This window comes from Miniopterus schreibersii (assembly GCF_964146895.1).
Source record: "Miniopterus schreibersii genome assembly, chromosome: 1".
Lineage (NCBI taxonomy): Eukaryota > Metazoa > Chordata > Mammalia > Chiroptera > Miniopteridae > Miniopterus > Miniopterus schreibersii.
Window position 1 is genome coordinate 155,552,684 of NC_138101.1, and position 13,125 is coordinate 155,565,808.

Below are 13,125 nucleotides of genomic sequence, written 5' to 3' on the forward strand. Positions count from 1 at the left end.
AAGCCAGACACGCACTGCCCGAGGCAGGGCCGCAAATGCTCCACATGCCAGAGTCCCATTAAGAAAAGCTGATGGTCTCGAAGGATCCTTCCAATTTTTAACATCTGAGGACTCCACACCATCGGCCAGGGCGGCCCAAGCCCTGTCCTGCACATTCCCCAACCTCACCGACGGCGGGCTCACCACTCAGGTTTCGACTTACAGTTCGCACCTTCCCCGGCGCCCACACCCACCTTACCACTACATTGTCTTACTGTTACCTGATTAACGTCTGCCCCCTCCACCACTCCGCAAGCTCCACAACCGCAGGGGCTGTTGGGGTGACGGGGGCACGGCGTAGAAACTTTTTGAATCGACAGCTAAAGTGCCGCTGCACAGAGACGTGACAAACCGTGTGAACCCGCGCCCAGCCAGGAGTGACGTCACCCTCCGTCACTTCCGCCCCTGCGCGCTCCTCCCGACACCCCCTTCTCCTTGTCTGTGTTTGTTTCCGGCGTTTCAATAAAGCTCGATTCGGCTCGAATAAGACCTGTCCTTCCGGGAAAATGGCGACTCCCGCTAGTGCCCCGGAGTCCCCGCCGGCCGCGGATCCGGCGCTAGCAGCGGAGGCTGCCGAGGAAGACGAGTGCCCGCCGCCTCGCCAGCTTCAGCCCCTGCAGAATGTCCTCGCTGCCCCGCGGCTTCGAGCCGCAAGCTCCCGAGGACTTGGGGCAGCGGAGTTTGGCGGAGCTGCGGGAGATGTTGAAGCGCCAGGAGAGACTTTTGCGCAACGAGTAAGCTTGGGTCCCGCCGAGTCACCGCCCGACTCTTTCGGTTCGGGCGGCCTGGGACGCGTCCCTCCCTTCCCCACCCCCGTGCCGTCGCCTGGAAGGTGACCTTGCCTCAGGCAGCTGCGGTCCTGCCCCGTGGGCGAGCGGTCGGCCTACAGCCGCAAAGCCCGCGCGTCCTGGCCCGGCGCTGCCGCCCGCGGGCTTGGCTCGGGCGCGGAACCGCGGCGGAGCGTGGCAGCTCCTCCTCAGCCGCGTTGGTTTTCTTTACTCGCTAAAAATGAGGGTTTGTACCTAAATCCTTTTGTTTTCCACCCCCTGCCCAGCCCTACCCTAAACCGTGCCCCAAACATCTTGCCAATTTCACCTCTAGATTCTGTTTCTACAGGAACCCTGGGATATAAAGAAGGGCTTTTTAGGCAGAGAAAGTTTGAGCCTCACTGAGTTGGTGGACTTAGTGGATTTTAGCAAGGTATATTGAACTCGATTTTAAAAGGGAGGCTCAATTAGCTTGGTGCAGGGTGCTTTGAAGGAATAAGAGGCTGAAGACAGTAGAGGTTCCCAAGAAGGAGGTTGTAAGAAAGTGAGCTGGAAAGGGGGTTGGGGAAACGACATTGGGCTTGGAATAACTTGAATAGGTAGTTGACTGAGATGGCTGAGGTTTGTAGCCTGTCTGGAGAACCATTAATAAAAGTAGGCAAACGGGGAGTGGAATAGACCCGAGGTTGTTTTTAATTAGGGGAGCCGAGTTGACCGGAGAGTTAGAGTTAAGAGCTGGAGAAGTGGTCAGGAGGCTCGAGAAAGGAGAAAGCTAGGAAAATACAGGAATCTCACCTGGAGGGGATGTTAATAGTGGAAATTATGGGAATGAATGTAGTGTCAGAGATAATATAGGGCCTGAGATGTAACCTTCCCTCCCCATTTATTGTATGGCTAACACAAGGGGAATCAGAAAAGAAACAGTCAGCAAAAGGGACAAATGATCCCTTGGGAGCTTCTTAGTAGACACAAGTATTTTGACCTTGTGAGAATGGGTTTTTAATCTATAGCAGCAAATTAACTTTTTGGTCTCAGGATGGACCCCTTTCTACTCTTAAGACTTATTAAGTATCCCGAAGGGCTCTTGTTTTATGTGTTATATCTATTGATATTTGTCAATGTATTAGAAATTACAAGTGAGAAATCTTTAAAACACAAGAATACATAAGTTCACACATTCTATTAGCCAGCAGAACAATGGTAATCACATATCCTGTGGCTTTTGGAAGACTCCAGTGTACTCATGTGAGAAAATGAGAGTGAAAATGGCAAGTAGTGTCTTAGCATTATGGAAATACTTTGGCCTTGCAGACCCATCCACCTCCCCTGCCCAGGAAGGTCTTGGAGATCATACTTTAAAAACTGTTGATTTTTGGAAAATCTTATATAAGTATTAGGTGCTTAAAATACTTTTGCTGAAATTCTAATTAGATGAGACACATGACGCATATTCCCTATTCTCTCTGGATCCCCTTGTTTGGGGGTATTTGGGTAATTACAGTCCTGCTTTGGGGCAGTTGGAAGTCAGATTTTTAACTTAAAGATTGATTTTTTTGAAAATAAGGCTTTGTCTTTATATCTCAAGTTTAAAAACATGGCTCTAATGTATTCATGTCTTTTCCATTTGACAGAAAATTCATTTGCAGATTGCCCGACAACGGTAAAAAGGTTTTAGACTCTGTTGCCAAACTGAGAGCTGCCATTGCAGAATGTGAAGAAGTTAGAGGAAAAAGTGAACTGTTTCATCCTGTTAGTTTAGACTATAAGCTAAAGCAAAAAGCAATTGCAGTTGACGTGGACGCAGATAAGGCTCAGAATTCTGACCAGATACTTGATACTTCATCACTAGTTCCTGGCTGTTGTGTAGATAACATCACATCATCTAAAACAACCTCCCAACAGGGACTTGTACATTCTAGTCACAGAAGTGATGAAGAGGCTTCCCAGGTTGGGCGCACAGTGAACAAGTACCCAGCTTCCACCAGCAGAGCCAGTCCGCCTTCTTCACCTGAAGCCAGTGAGCGTCTCCCTCAGCATCTTGTGTCAGGTCAAGCAGAAGATAATTCTAGCAGCTCCGACAACCTGTTTGTTGATAGGTTACAAAGGATCACAATTGCAGACCCAGATGAACAACGCACAGAAGAAAACACGAGGACTGAGAACTTGACAGGCCTTCATAGTGGGACACAGAAGAAACCTCATTACATGGAAGTGCTAGACATGCGAGCCAAAAACCCAGTGCCCCCACCACGTAAATTTAAAACCAATGTGTAAGTATCCGCGGAAACACCTGTCACAGGAACATAATATTTGTTAAACCCCCAAAATTGGGAGAATGCTTTAAGTTCAGTGGACTTTGAGTGAGAACTACTTGTAGTTAGGAATGAGCGTATTGTGGAAACAGACTGGCCTGGCTGGAGCGGAGGATTCATGTTGAAAAATACTTTAATATTTTATCCAAATAATTGAAAACATTTTAAATAGCAGATGGAGTGTTAAGATTGAGGATACTTAGCCAGTTTTTCATAATAAGCAGAATTTATTATGACATTTTTTTCAGAACCATTTTCTGGTATACAGCTCCCCCTTTGATTAGACTGTCAGCCAAAGAAAAAGCAATTGCAGGAGCTGATAGACTTTCTCAGCAAAAAATATGTGTGTGTTCACTGGATGTAGCAATGGGGACACAGAAGTAAAGATTCTGCTCATCAAAGAGTTTAGGATCTAGACGAGGACCCAAGGCTTGCACACTTGGAAGAACATTAAACTGTAACAACTTTAGGGGAAGGAAGCTGAGGAGGGGTTAAAAAAAAAAAGTGAAAACAGATTAGGGAGGGCAGGAGGGGCAAACTAACCCTGCTTCTAAATTCCTTTTCCTAGTTTTGTTTCTGAGCTTTCTAGAAAAAGAAAAGCTCTTTGAAGAGAAAAGACTATTACTTGTATGCAAATGTGACATTCAAATCTGGGAATAGCCGCTGGTACCAGTCTAGATTTACAAGGATGTAGCATTATCAGATACAAAGTCTAACCACTATTGCCTATCTTTGAAAAACTGAAGACCTCTAGTTAAAAATACCTAAAACCATTTTTATTATTATAAAGAGACTTTAAAGTTTAATCCTACCCCAATTTAACCTCAAAACATTTTATTTCTTTCATCCAGAAAACCAGGATTAATGTTACATTAATTTTTAGTTAGGAATAAAAAGTAATCTTTTGTTAAGTTAACTCTCATCTTGTGTGCAAAGAAGTGTCTTTCCTCACTGCTGGGAAGACAGGAAACCAGAAGCATAATCTAGTTAGTAAATACAACAGAGAATAATACCCTGATCCTAGTTTTGTATTAGGGCCATTCAGCTGGAAGTGGGAGTGGGGAAGGGAATAGCAGTGAGGGCTACCAAGTGTTAAGGAAATTGAAAAGAAAGCTCCCCTGTAGTTAGAGCAGGTCAGGAAAGGCTGCACCTTGCTAGTTAGCAGGCCATAGGCCGATGAGGATTGAGGGGAGAATGAGCAGCAGCGTGGAGGTTGCAAAGTGGGAAAGGTAGTGTCTTTGGCTTCTGTTCTGCTCTTCCCTTGGCCTCCTATATCTTCTGGCTCCATTACTACCTGGATGCCAGAGGCTGCCCTTCATCTACCTCTAGCTCAGGTCTTTCTAGAACTTCAGATTTACACTGCCAGTTATTTATGAAATGTGACCTATGCAGGTGTTCATGGCACTTCATGTTTATCATGTGGAAAGTGGAACTCCTTTCTTCCCCAACTGACCTTTTCCATATTCTCTAAGTTATTAGTGTCACCTCATTTCCCCCAAGGTGTCTTCCTTTTTCCTCATCTCCTTATCGTCTAGCCATGAAGACCTGCGTAATGTATTTCCTTGACCTTTGTCGCTAATCGCTCTTGCCTTCTTCCTCTCTCTCTTGGGCTATAACTATGGTCTGTTCCAGTCTCCAGTCTTAACTCTTTACCAGTTCATCTTGTCCACTGCTGCGAGAGTAAAATTTGTAAAATGCACATCGGAACCTGTTACATAGAATAGAGCTCTTCACTGTGGTCTGGACCCAGCCTGCTTCCCAGGCTTGTCTCCCTTTTCTCTACTCTCTCCCTCTTGCACTTCCTGTGTGCTGTAGCCATGTGCCTCTCACTCCCAGCTGGGATGCCCTCCTCCCTCATTTACTTGGAGAGCACTATTCCAGGACTCCTCAGATTTCGCCTTGAAGCTTTTCTGACAACCTCCCTGTCTCCCATTAGAACTGGCCATTTCCTTCTTCATGTTCCCATGTACCAAGTATAGATGTGAATCATGGTACCTGTGATATAATATGGGTGGGGCAAAAGTAGGTTTGCAGTTGTTTGTATGGAAAATAGTACAATAATTAATAATACAAGAAAAAACTTTTGTGTACTCACAACATGTAAACCTACTTTTGCCTCACCCTGTATTGCACTGAAACGGTTGACAAGTTTATTTCTCTCTAATGCATAGTAAGCCCCTTTGCAAATGTTTTTTGAATGAAAAGGTAGCTTCAGTTAAAGTATAAGGTTTGAAGAGAGAAGGAAAGGGCAAAGAGCTACAGTTGAAGGCCACTTTTGTGTGTGCGAGTGTGGTGGATGTGTGTCTATAGAAAGATGGCATAACATAAGTTTTCCCTCCTTCAGGCTACCATCACAACAGAATGACTCATCTGGTCATCAGCGGAGAAGAGGCCCTCCTATTTCCTCAGAGGAAAGGCGGCGCAGGGATAAGCAGCATCTTGATGACATCACAGCAGCTCGGCTGCTGCCACTACACCATATGCCTACACAGCTGCTCTCCATAGAAGAATCTTTGGCACTTCAGCAACAACAGCAACAGAGTTATGAGGTATTGAAGAGGGTTGTTTCCTGTCTGTATGTTGGATGCTGCTTACATAAGTCAGAATTTATTTCAGGAAGATGGGATTTAACAGAAGTGATTAGGTGCTAGAGAAATGGCTGGTGGATGCCATTAGCTCTCAGATGTGTTTTCAGAGTCATGAAGTTGCTAGAACTGCAGGCAGCAGCTGGAGATGATCACAGCTACCTGCAATATCAAACTGGTATTCTCCAGGAAAGGTGAGGAGACCACTGCAAAATTTCACATCTCTGAAAGCCCATGCTGGTAGGATAGTAGTAGTATCACTTCTGGTGTCTTCTACCTTGTAAAACCCATGCGAGAGCTTCTCAGTGTTGGAATCTAACCGAGAACCTTGCAAAGAGAAATGGAAATGTGGTTTCTGGTTCCCATCTCCTGCAGTACATGGGAGAGCATAAAAGGAGAGGGGGAACAGTGTTTCGTTGCCAACAGACAATTGGACACTAAGCTTAAAAATCTAATCTGCAGGCCCTTGTGAAGAGAGAAGAATCGCCAACTTATAGTGACTTAATTGAGTTTGCATAGGACTGTCTTCAAACATTTGTATGTTCTACATAGAACCTTAAACATGTATATTGACAATTTGTGTACAGAATAACGAGATGGAAGAAAGTATGTGTGAGAACCACAGTGAGAAAAGAAAGGGTTTGTTACATTTAGTAATGATTTGAGCCTCCAGGAAAACAACACCCTAACTTTCTAATATTGCTGTTAGATTTTTATCATGTCTTACGCACCAGTTCATACAAAACCATTCTACTGTTCTGCCTTGGCTTTTAATAAAAGCTCAGTTGGCCTCGGTTGGCATTTTTAAGGCACTCCTTTTTAAAACCATTTTTTCTTCCTCTCAATGCATTAAAATTATTGCCTACTTACAACAGTAACATTGAAGAATTGCTTTTTAAATGGTCCGTATGGTCTAAAATGCCTGTTCTAAGACATTTTTAAGTTGAATTGCACCCTACAGTTTGAAGTTGACTTTCTTGGCAGAGTAGTAGTAGTAGCAGCTCCCACTTCAGTCCTACTTTTCCATAATGTTCATGACCTGAGGGGATGGACCTAAAGAAGTTGGCACCTACCATCAGTCGGCGGTTGTATCCTGCAGTGTGTATAAGCACATTCCCAATATCTGGAATTTATTTGGACATTTTGCTGCATAGTAACTTCCATGGGGCTTTATTTGGAGAAAGATAGCGTTTTAGTATTAATTTTTTGATTTTCATTGTGGCATTGAAATATAACTCATAAGCCTAGAAGCCATGATTTAATCTAGGAAAGATGGTTGTCAGTTGGAGAATCAGCACAGCATTAGTGATTTTTGACATTTGGTAGCTTGTATTATTCTGTGAATTTGTATATACACACGTGTGTGCCCACATACTTAAAAATATATCCATGTTTATAACTGTTTGTAGTGCTGAGCTGGTTACTCAGTTTCTCATGAAGAGGTGGGATAGTTCCATGCACTTTATTAATGGACATCTGTAACTACAGCTGTAGCAGGCTGATAGCTCTCACAGCATAGCCCTGTTGTGTCTGTGTAGACGCAGCTGTCAGGCTGGTTACATTGCTGGAGAGCACTAAGTGCAGTGGCATGCCCCTTTATTTCCAATTCTGTTTAAATGACTTCCCGTTGAAAAATTGTAGGGAAAAGATGTGAGTGTGTAACTTTTTGCTTTGCTTTTTATTTTAAAGGAGATGCAAGCCAAGCTCGCAGCACAGAAATTAGCTGAAAGACTGAATATTAAAATGCAGAGCTATAATCCAGAAGGGGAGACTTCAAGGAAATACCGAGAAGTAAGGGATGAAGGTGACGATCAGTCCTCTGATGGTGAATTCTGAAGATGGGCATTGGGATACTCTCCTGACTCTCTGCCTGTTTAGATGTCCTTTTCTTAACATCAGACTTTCTAACAAGTATCAAGATCAGTGTCAGACGTGGAGGGAAAGAATTTTATAAAGTTACACAACGGTAGCTATAAAAATAGTTTTGTCTTTCAGAAGATAACTTTCATGTACTGGAAAAGTTTAATATTTGAATATTGTGTTTAACCACATTGTATTAAAGTTTTGCAGTATGTTATGTGTTGTCTGATATTTTAGTATATAGTAGAGCACATTTTTTTCTCTAAGCCAAATGAAAGCAGGTAATTGCTTTTTTCCCTTCTTTTTACCTGTATCAAGTAGCATTTATTACATCCCTTTCAGTGAAATATTTAGTTGTCCCAGGCATCACCTAAAATGAATTAGGAAGATATAGTTCCCTCTTCTTTTGAGTAATGAAGGGAGCGGTCTAAAGAATTTTATGCATGTTTGCCTGGGTTATTGAGGTATTGGATGTGAAATACCTAGGCAGACACAAAAAATGCTTAAATGTTTGTTTCCTTTGTCTTCCCTTGGAAGGATGTTATCTATCTTCTGGTTTCAAATAAGGAATACAGTTGACCCTTGAACAACATGGGGGTTAGGGATGCCAACCTGCTCAGTCCAAGATTGTGTATAACTACTTATTTTAGTTGTTACTGGAGGGTGGATGGTCTTTCTAAATGACCAGCTTTGCCCAGAGTAACATGAAATACAGGAAAGCCTAAGTGACTGATGAAAGTGAAGGGAGTAGATGTTTTTATGTTTGACCTGACTTGAGTTCATTGCTCTTAGCAGATGATAGATTCAGTTTGGTAAGAAAACCAGTTTTTTTGTTTTTAAGCTACAGTTGAATTATCGTCAATACATTTTCCCCCCAAAGAAGCATACATACGTAGGCTGCAGAAACCTCAATCTATATATACATGTTTATAGGGTTATATGATTGTCTCCAGAAAAAATTAACTCTTATGTTGTCAAAGATTTCTTAAATATGTTGGAGCTTTTACACAGTGTTGAAAGCAAGAATAAAATATTAATTAGAGCTACTTAAAATGTTAAGGGTGATGTTTTACTGGTGCTTAATTAAATTTACTTTAAAAGAGACTTTTCATATATGTAATTTTATGGAAAATACATTTAGGTCAGATGTATTTTCTGGAGAGGAAGGGCTCAGTTCTGTATTGTGCACTTCCAGGTGCAGCTTCTGCTTTCCATCCCCCATCCCCCCCAGAAAAGCAAATTAAAACTATTGAGCTAACAGTTTCATTATTTTCAGTTTTTAAAACTCATAGTGAATGATTTCACAACATAAAATTTTGATGTTCTTTTATTATAGAATGGAATGATATATGTTATGTCTGGAAAGTTGGGTAATGTGGAAGGGTTCACATTCATACACACACAATCCCCGTAATTCTACTACCCAGAGAGAGCTTCTGTGAATACTTGGATATATGTACTTTTGCATATTTTTTCTATGCATAGCTATCCATTTATATTTTCAATTGTGCAGTCATACTATACATTAACTCATTGTCTGTTCTATATATTGTAAACATTTTTCCATATTAGAGATTTGCATTTTAGATAGCTGCAGAATACTGCATTTTATGGGTGAACTATAACTTAAAATCAACTTAGTGTTTAACAGTTTGTTAATTATAATGTAACTGTAAATGATGCTATCAACATCTTAAAAGAATCACATCTGTACAAAATGACTTATTTCCAGAAGATCATTTTCTAGAAGTGAAATTGCTAGGTGAAAGGTAAGTTTTTGAGAATCTTGATGTATATCACTCATCAGAAAGATTGTGTCCTATCACATTCCCACTAGCAATATATCAAACAACCAGAATTGAAAATAGCTGTTTCAAATATTTGCAAATTGAATAGTTGCAGAAAAGGATTACCTGTAAAATTGGTGTTTCTTTGATTACTTAATGAAGGTTGAGTGGTTTTTTTCATATTTATTTACCATTATATACATTCTTTTGGGGATTACAAATTCATATCCTATATTCTCTTGGAGAGTTTGTGATATATTGATTTATATGTTCTTTATAAATGAAGATGCCCATCTTTTGTTACTGTTTTAGTGTGTTACTTGCCTTTTAATATAGTTCATGGTGTTTCGATGTAGAAGTTTTTAGGATTCTACCTTTGCAGGTAGGTGAGCTTGAGCATGCCTTCCTCACCCCAAAGATAGATACATATTCATCCTTATTTCTTCTGGTACTTTTTCAAAATTTCACTTTTATACTTACCTTTAATTCAAAAGGAAATTTTTGATCCATCTCAAATTTATTTAGGGGTATTGTATGAGGTGAGATTTAATTTTAATTTTTGCCAGTAGTTGATCAGTTGGTTTAGTTGATTTCCCCACTGATTTGTAACGCTGTCATAGAATATTTCTGTGTGTCTTTTGTGTCTTGGACCTATTTTGTTTTTCCACACTTTTTAATAATTATGGCTTTAATTAGCATTAACATTTGGTATTACAAATCCTTCATTTTTTAAATTTAAAAAAATATATAAAACAGGTGTTCCATTTAATGAATAAAGCAGATAGCTATCTAATCACAAACCCGATGCAGACAAGTTACTGCCAGTACTCCAGAATCTCCCTGTGTGTCCCCTCTTGCTCCCTTTTCTCCCTCCAAAGTAACTACTATCCTGACTTTATGGTAATACTTCCGTCCTCTTTAAAAAATGGTTTTACCAGTTATGTATGCAACAATATGGTTCATGTGTTTTGCTGATTTTTGACTTATGAAAATGGGATCATGTATGTTTATCTGGTGCCTTTCACTCAACATTGCTTATAAGATTCATGTCATGCGTGGGTGTGGTTTATTCATTTTCATTGCTGTTTAATGTGCCATTTCATTGATGCCATTTTATTCTGTGATAGTCACTTCTATGATAGTTTCAGTTTTTGGCTATTGAAAGTAATGCAATGAGCATCTTTGTGCACATAAATTTCTATAGGGTATTTACCTAGGAGTTGAAATAGAAGGTGTGCACATCTTTAACATTTAATATTCCCACCACACCCCATCCACCATGTGTACAGTTTCAGTTCCAGTTCATCACTTGATATAGTCAGATTTTAATTTTAGCTAATATGATGTTTTTACAGTAGACATTCATTTTGGTTTTCTTTTGCATTTCCCTAATTAGGAATAGCATTGAGCATCATCATATGTTTATTTGCCACTGGAGTTCTTTTAAAATTACCCATTCAAGTCTTTCCTCCATCTTTCTGTTTTGTGTCAGTTGTCTTTTTCTCATTGATTTGTAGCATGTATTATTATTTTTTAGTATGTCTTTATTGATTTCAGAGAGAGGAAGGAAGAGAGAGAGAGAGAGAGAGAGAGAGAAACATCATTGATCAGCTGCCTCCTGCACGCCCCCTACCTGGGGATCGAGCCCACAACCTGGGCATGTGACCTGACCGGGAATTGAACCAGGATCTCCTGGATTCTAGGTCAATGCTCAACCATTGAGCCACGTCGGCCAGGCTGTAGGATGTATCCTTGATACCATTATTTGGTTATATTTGTTGTAAATATCCTTACCCTTTCTGGGTTACTTTTCATTTTCTTCATGGTGGTTTTGATGAACAGAAATTCTAAATCTTAATGGCAAGCCTATCAATCTTTTATATCTTAAGGAATCTTTGTCTATCCTGAAGTCATGAAAATATTCTCTTGCCTTTTAAAATCTTTTTAGTTAAAAAATGTTTCATAATTTTGCCTTTCCTATTACGTTTTTGATTCCACTTGGAACTTATTTATGGCTGTGTGAGGAAGGATCCTTCTGCATAGCCGCTGTCCTGGCACCATACAGTGCACTTCTTCCACATAGCAAGCGTTTGTACACGTCTGTGTTACTTTCTGGGTTCTCTCTGTGATTCCATTCATCTATTTGTGTTAATATTATACCACATTATTTATGGTAGCTTTATGATAAGGCTGGAGTAAAGCCTGTCATCCTGTTCTTCAAGAGTGGATTGGGTATCTTTGGGCTTTTGCATTTTCATATAAATTTTAGAATCAGTTCGCCTTGTTCCACCAAAAAAAAAAAAGTGCCCTTGGTAGTGCAAATCTTCATTAATTTTCAAAAAAATGGTATTCTGTCATTAACTTTTTATTCCTAAGATTCTATATTTTGAAACTTAGGAGATTTGGACCTTTGCCATTTATAAATTAAAGTATACTAACTCAACTAGTATGACTTTTTAGTGTATACAAGTTAAATAGAAAATTCAGAACACTGTTTTAGTGTAAGTATGTATTGTGTAGTTTTGTTAGCTAGTAAGGAAGACTTAAAAATATCAAATGGAGGTTTAAAACAGGAAAATTGAGTGAATCTGCAGTCATGAACTCTTCAATTTTGAAGTGATTGGTTTAAGAGAAGGAAGTTAAGTGCTAAAGTTTGGGACTTCACCTGAACCGTGGAATATGTTATGAGGATTAACCTCATTACATAATAGTCATCTATAGGATAATACTTTTTCATATTCACAGGACCTGTCTCTAACCCACATCACATTCTCTGGGCATCTAGGAGCTGTGAGTCAGGGTGGAAGGTAAATAGTTTGTGGAATTATCTCTCTTTCCTGCAGCTGGGGTGTTGAGATGATTTGCCCAGGGTCACTTAGAGGCAGCCACGAATTCTGGGCACTGGGTTGCGTGGCCTTGCACATGAATACCACAAATTGAGGTTGCATGTGGGCTTTAAAAAGTGCTCGTGCTAGGCAACGGCTCAGATTACTCTTGTTATTTATCATGTCTCTGACACTAAAAAGAAGAACTTTTCTCCTGATAATTTTTTGTATTTGAAATGTTTTGTTTTTAATCATCTTAGAACTGTTAGGTCATTTTGGGCACTGCTGGTATCTTCACTCTTCCCTCCTCACTAGGTAGTTGGCTGCATAAAACTTTTTGGAGAAGAAATGCAAGGAAAAGTGACATCTGTATCATATGCTTTATCCAGAGGACCAGGTGAAATCTGGCAGTTTATCCTTTGCAGGCATCAGGAGGTTGGAGCATTAAAAGAAAGTAAAGTTGTTAGGGAAGAAAAGATTCTGTCTCTACAGAGGAAGTTGAAAGTGCCTATGCTTAAATAAATAAAGGGATTATATATCCAGCTTTTATGGAGAGCGTACAGAGTCATCTAAGAAATATGGCAAATTGCATTATTGACTAACTCCTTGACAGGGAGGAGAAACTTAACAGCTATTATTTTAATTTCTGACTAGAGTGAGGAAGCTTTGATACTGGGCCGATGAAATAAACCTAGTGTTGGATAATACTGAACTAGAGCCAGACCACAAATCAGAAGCCATTCTGAGAGCCCAGCATAAAAGCCCAAACAATTAAAGATGATCTATTACTTCCCACATGATTTTAGAAAACTTGGAATAAAAAAAGACGCAAAAGAGAGTAAGCCACTGAAATAGCATTAGATTATTAGATTTAGGATTTAAATGCCACTATTTCCTTTGAATCCAGTGGGAAGTTAAGTACTCTCATGACTATTAAGTCTGTAAGATGA

The 13,125-nt window shown here is 40.2% G+C and overlaps 1 protein-coding gene across 1 annotated transcript; it reads left to right on the top strand.

Annotated features, from left to right (window-relative positions):
* The first annotated feature begins 510 nt into the window (after positions 1-510).
* POLR2M (RNA polymerase II subunit M) lies at positions 511-10,396 on the top strand. Its single transcript, XM_081139595.1, has 4 exons — positions 511-773; positions 2,438-3,076; positions 5,463-5,667; positions 7,393-10,396. Exons 1-4 carry the CDS (start codon positions 661-663, stop codon positions 7,537-7,539), a joined length of 1,104 nt encoding a protein of 367 aa, XP_080995721.1. The 5' UTR covers positions 511-660; the 3' UTR covers positions 7,540-10,396.
* Positions 10,397-13,125: the final 2,729 nt, after the last annotated feature.